Source organism: Adiantum capillus-veneris, chromosome 12 (assembly GCF_014529385.1).
Source record: "Adiantum capillus-veneris isolate H3 chromosome 12, ASM1452938v2, whole genome shotgun sequence".
Lineage (NCBI taxonomy): Eukaryota > Viridiplantae > Streptophyta > Polypodiopsida > Polypodiales > Pteridaceae > Adiantum > Adiantum capillus-veneris.
In genome coordinates this window covers 96,986,419-96,992,910 of record NC_140942.1, presented here as the reverse complement: position 1 = coordinate 96,992,910, position 6,492 = coordinate 96,986,419, and the positions used below count along the sequence as shown (strand labels likewise).

Genomic DNA, 6,492 nt, shown 5'->3' with positions numbered 1-6,492 from the left:
TCGGACATTTTTTTTCCCTTGCATTGTTTATATGCACATCATTCGAAGGCTGACTTATCTTTCCATTGGTGCACTAACAATACACTCTCTATTGTGTGCCTTGAGCTTCTTCATCTTCTCCAAGCTATGTGTGTTTCTCTGCAACCCTAATTCCCACAGATACACATCGATAATCACGATAGAAAAGTAGTTATTGCCATACACGGTTTTTGCATGTAGGTTTTTGGTCACCACATTATGAAAACTTGAGAAGAGATACTAGGAAAAAGTGTAAGAAGGAATTGCACGTTTTCAATAGAAAGATACCGCTAGGGTGTGAGTGGGGTTGGGGAGTTCATATCACTTGGGCAGCGATAGATAGGCGAGCTTTGAAGGTGCTCGTTCTAGTTTTCTGTTGCATTTTATTGCTTTTAAGAACGAACAGTTTTCCACCATACTCAAGTGTGTAAGGAAAGGTCTCAATCTACTCATGGCTTTGAGATCTATACCCAGTGAGGGAAATTGTAAAAATTTTGAACACTATTTACATGTAGTGTCAGAACCAGAGCTGGTAGGAACCCCTGCACTAATTCGATGCGGAAAGCATTGGGTATCCATCGTTGGAGCCTTTTGAAGTAGCTATAAGTGTCTGACAAAAGCACATGACTCTAGTGATTGGCATCACCTAAGTGTCTTGACTCCAAGAGACAATGTACAAACACAGGACAGAAAACTATTTAAAAAACCAACGGTAACTAGATTCAAAATGCTAGGACTATGGCAATCCTAATTGGGCACTAGGAACACAGAGGACATGATTTGGCTTCACTTTGGTTAGTTTGCATGAATCGTGGATCCATTGTCCACCCCCTACTAGAACTTTGAATCATAGATCTCATTTACTAGCCAACGCAGAGCACCTCAAGCGATTCCAAGAAAAATGGAATCACCAAAGTCCATCAAAACTCAAATCTTGACAAAAATTAAAAAGAATTTCTTGTTTGAGATAAAGTGAATTGGCAAGGTTGTCCAAATTGGGCCAAAACTTCAAGAGAAGCTTCTACATGATTAGGAAAACAGACCCCTGTGGTTAAACGGATCAGGATCCATCAACTACCCCCAAATCTAACCGTCAAGATTTCTATTGATTCCTAGAGCCATGGTTAGGCTTAGGGTTCAATATATGCATGATTTTGCAATCATTCACTAGTGTTAAGAGATTATCAATGAAGTGGCCATCTTTCAAGAAGCAAAAAGGTTGTAACCTGGCAGATAAAGTGAAGCAAATAATAGAGTTGGATGTGCAACTACCGGCCAAGGATATGCTCATTGAAAATTCAAAGAAATAGAAGCCAACAAGGAAGTCCTGCACCATAAATCTTGTACTGGAAATTTTTGACTCTCCAATCAAAGACTTTCCGAATGTAGGAGAGGCATTAATAGACCCACAGAACTTTCCAACAACCTCCCATTTGTGTATTATGGAGGAGGGCACCTCAGGGTCCAAGCTGGATAGAAGAAGAAAGTCATTACATCAATAGGTATTTGTATTGGGAACTTAGTTTGCTTACACCAGCACCTGTGAAACACATGAAACCTGAGAATGTTGTGATGGTCTTCGATGATCCCATGTTGCCCCTTCCCTTGTTGAAGCACGAAGTAATTCTCAATAGGAAACAGATGCTTCCCACTTTGGAACTCAATATACATGGAGACTACAGGGAGTATAGCAGTGTCAACCAAAGAAGTTGAGGCCATATTGGCCAATCAACCGAAGTCGAGAACGTAGTGGCTTCAAAAATACTGTTGACAAAACAATCTAAAAAATTTCTCCACAGCATCCTAGAATAGATCCCACCTATTGCCCAATCACCAGAAGAAGAACTTGAAGTTCCATCCAGACATAGAAGGCAAAAAGGACATCAGTGCTGAATTATCGTGTGTTGGCCATCCCACCATCAAACAAAGCCCGCTCTTAGTCGTCTCAGATTTCGATCTTGGAATCCCTCGAGCAGAGGCTGTAAGCTTCTCCTGCACTGGCTAACTCCATGAATCTCACGATAGAATATCACCTGCAACATTTGGCACATAAAGGCAACCTCCAGGTACAAACTCGTCGCATGAACCCGATGCTTCGTTGCAGCTGAATCTCGGTGGAGGTCTGCCGACACTTCAAAAACCGTTGCCATGAGAGGTGGCAGGGCCTGCTTTCATCAGTGAGAGAAGCATGTAAATATTAGGGAGTTGCCCGGCACTTTTAGGGAGACCAAAATAAGGGGGTAAAATGGGGCTATCAAGAGAGAGCAAGAGGGGATCTCGCTAAAAAAGGAGGGTGGTGCTGACTTTTCTAGTGCTCAAACTTGGAGAGGGCTGCCCACTCTTTAAAAGTGGGTGACCATTACTATTTAAAAAACTGCAAGAGATACTGAAGATACTGTCATTTAATTAAATGCTTGCTCACACACTTCTCAGGCATCCTCGAACGTACTCACGTGCACAAATGCAAGCACTTGCTTTTTCAGGAAACAACCAAAAAGCAACTCGCTTTTCAAAAAAAGCACAACAGCCTGCAAACCATATTCCATCTCTTCTGAATGCCTAGAAATGCCATGGCTCTCAAATGCTAGGGATTACCCCTTGCCCTCCTCACCAATTACCACCCTCATGATGCTATGAATGCTTTCAACTTCCATTTGCTCTCTGATCAGCTATATCATCTGAATGGATATGAGACCACAGGACATACGCTGCAGAGTCTTGGTCATCCAAGTCTACTGCCTGTCTGAAGGCTTGACTTCCCACTTGCACATTTCCCCAACTTTTACAAGCACCCAACAGCGCATGCCACACAACCACATTTGGACAAATTGGCATTTTCTTGATTATTGCTGCAGCCTCATCTAATTGGCCTGCACGCGCAAGAAGATCAACTACGCAAGAATGGTGCTCAAGGCATGGAACAATCCCATGGTGCGTACTCATTGCCTCGAAATAGGAGTGACTTTCATGAAACAGACAGGAGCGACTACATGCATTAAGAACAATAACAAAGGTGATCAGATCTGGCTTAACTCTTTGTCCCAACATGTCACTGAACGTACAGAATAAACCCTCATTTTGCCCAACTTGGGCATATCCTGCAATAAGCGTGTTCCATGAAACCACATCTCTGGTCATCAGCTTGTCAAACACTCTTTGTGCCATCATAATTGCGCCACACCTAGAATACATGTAAATCAAGGTGTTTCCTAGACTTGGTTCTCTTTCCAACAGCCCTTTCATCATTATCTCAGTATGTATTTCCTGTCCCTTAAGTGTAGCCCCCATAGTGCCACAAGCTTTCAAGCTGCTGATGTATGTAACAGCATCAGGAGCCACACCCTCGTGCTGCATTTTCTTGAGACATGTCAACGCTTCATCGATTTGCCCGTTCTCAGCATAACCTGTCATTAGCACATTCCATGACACTACATCTCGGACCAAAAGTTGGTCAAACATTTCCTGTGCTTTTGCAATGGAGTTGCACTTTACGCACATATCCACTAGTGTACTGCTGACAAGATAATTCCTTTCCAGAAACCTCTTTTGCTTTATCTCAGCGAGTAACCGTTGGCCTTCACTGGTTGCTCCTATGCGTGCACATGCTTTCAGGCTGCAGACAACTGCGGCAACATTGAGAGGAACTCCTCCTTGTCGCATTTGATGTAAACACTTCAGTGTCCCCTCCGCACACCCCTGTTCAGTATAACCTGCAAGTAGTGCATTCCATGCGATAGAATCACGGAATGGAAGCCGATCAAACACTTCTTGTGCCTTCACAATTGCACCACACTTTCCGTACATATCAACCAATGTGCTCCCAATAGGATGGTTTTCTATCAGCAGCCCCCTTCGTTCAATCTCCGCATGCATCTTGCTACCTTTGCTTAGGGCTCTCACACCTCCACAGGCTTTCAGCCCACAGAGAAATGTGACAGCATCTGCAGAGACACCTTGAGACTGCATCCTTTCAAAGCAATCAAGAGCCTCCTCGCCAGTTCCATGTTCAGCATATCCTGCTATTAATGTATTCCATGAGAAATGATCCTGAACTGGAAGTATGTCGAACAGTTCTTGTGCTATAGAGAGAAGACCGAACTTACAATACATGTCAAGCAAGGCATTCCCAACCACTGGGTCTTTCTCCAAAAGCCCTTGCCTTTCTATCTCAGCATGTATGTGTCTAGCCCTTCTAATGGAAATCTCACTGTTACAAGCTTTTAAGCCATACACAAAAGTGACATTATCTGGAAAAACACCATGTGACTGCATAGCATCTAGACACTTGAGTGCCTCTTCACAATAACCATGCTCAGCATACCCTGCAACCATTATATTCCATGCAATTACATCTCGACCTGGAAGAGCATCAAAGACCTCTCGTGCTCTGTGCAGCATGCTGCATTTCGCATAGAAATCAACCACAGCATTACCAACAACCTGATTATTCTTTGCAAGACCCCCTCTTTCAATCTCAGCATGAATCTCTCTGCCCTTGTCTATGGCTCCTACTAGGCCGCATGCCTTTAAGCTACAAACAAGTGTGATAGAGTCAGGAGTGACTCGCTCATGCTGCATCTGTTCATAGTAATTAAGTGACTCCTTACCATTCCCATACTCCGCATACCCTGCAATCAGCGCATTCCAAGCAACAATGTCTCGAACTGGAAGTTTGTCAAAAACCTCTTTTGCTTTTAAAAACCAACCACCTTGTGCATACATGTCAACCAAGGTATTACCGAAAGCACAATCTTGTTCCAAAAGCCCCAATCTTTCAAGCTCACCATGTATTTCTAAACCCTTGCTAGGTGCCCCAATGCTAGTAAAAGCTTTCATGGCACAAATATAGGTGACTGAATTCGGTGCTATGCCAGCACCCTGCATCTTTTCATAACACTCAACTGCTTTATCACCATGACCATGCTCAACATAACCTGTGATTAATGAATTCCATGAAATTGCATCTCGTAGTGGTAGGCTGTCAAACAATCGCTGTGCCTTGTCAAGCAAACCAAGCTTGGCAAAGACATCAACCAACGTGTTACCAACAACAAGGTCACCTTCATGAAACCCTCTAGTTTTGATAAGTTCATGAATATCATGAGCCATGTCCGCGGACCCTACATTAGCACAAGCTTTCAGGCTGCATATGAATGTTACAGCATCCGGAGAGATGCCCTCCAACTGCATTCGCTTGAAAAGCTGTAGTGCTTGCTCACTATGACCACACTTCACAAATGCAGCTATGAGTGCATTCCAGCAAACCGCATTTCGAATTCGAAGTCTGACAAAGACTTGTTGTGCATTAGTAAGTGAACCACACTTAGCAAACATATCAACAAGGGAGCTGCCAATAAAGGCATCCACCTCAAGCAACCCTGCATAAACAATCCATGTTTGTAATTCAAGACCACTTCCTAGATCCTTGAGCTTCGCACATGCCTTCAACAAGGCCACAGTAGTGTGGCTATCTGTATCAAAAGAAACGAACTTCTGCTTTCTTATGTACAACTTGATAGCATCATGTAGCTGCCCACAATTCAAGTAACCCCTAATGAGAGTATCCCATGATAATTGATCCTGAAAGATGAGCCTGTCAAAAACACGTTGGGCATCAGACATGCAGCCTGATGTTCCCATAATGCATACAAGGCGATTTCCCGGTGTCTCTAGAGCATCAAGCCCACTTGCAGCCATGTATGCATGTACTCGCAGTGCGTACAAGCCATCTTTTTCCTCACTGCATCTGTCTAACAACTGGGAGGAGTCATAGATGGAGCGATGAGGCAGTATTTCTTGTGGCAAAGAGCTTAACTTGTGCATTCTCCAATGGGTATGACTACCAGCATGTGCTTCTTTCTCCACCGCCTCTTCTTCTTCTTCTCCCTGGGCTGTGCAGATTCCATGAAATACGTAAGGCAGGAACGTATGCAGGCTCTTTGGTCCGTACTGGAGCCACGCAGAGACGCACCCATGGTGGGTACAAAGCGATCTTATGCTTAGCAATGGTCGTCGACAGACAATTTCCCCAACTCGATAAGAGGGGGGGGCAGAGAACTTACGAAGGCACTATTTGTCTATATGAAATTTGAAGATATATTGCCCTTATTAATTACCTGCATTAGAAACTAAGGAGCCGAGAACGCTGATAAATAATAATCTCATTCTTGCATACGCTGTGATTACACTGTTACCATTTATATAGTAGTGATGTGTATAAACACACTTAGGATTGTTGAGGCACTTTTTTCTCTCACCAAGAGTTCCATCGGGTTTTGTATATACGCCCATCACTCTAAGGTTATCTTATCTTGTATTTGCACACCAAGTAATGTATTCTTTGTTGAGTGCCTTGAGTTTCTTCTCCATCTCCAAGCCGTGTGGTCATATACAGCACGGACAATTTCTTTTCACTTCCTACCTCAAGGTTTCTAGTCAGTTTGGGCATTTTCTACATCAGGTTCAATCTTTCAC

General features: G+C 43.4%; 1 protein-coding gene across 1 annotated transcript; it reads right to left on the bottom strand.

Annotated features, from left to right (window-relative positions):
• Positions 1-1,325: 1,325 nt before the first annotated feature.
• LOC147446184 (pentatricopeptide repeat-containing protein At2g39620-like) lies at positions 1,326-6,097 on the bottom strand. Its single transcript, XM_086525456.1, has one exon. The coding sequence runs from the start codon at positions 5,839-5,841 to the stop codon at positions 2,662-2,664; it is 3,180 nt and encodes a 1,059-aa protein (XP_086381582.1). The 5' UTR covers positions 5,842-6,097; the 3' UTR covers positions 1,326-2,661.
• Between the last annotated feature and the right edge of the window lie 395 nt (positions 6,098-6,492).

Bases quoted from the DNA above. Each gene is read 5' to 3' on its own strand.
- LOC147446184 (XM_086525456.1), bottom strand. From the start codon at position 5,841: ATGCACAAGTTAAGCTCTTTGCCACAAGAAATACTGCCTCATCGCTCC.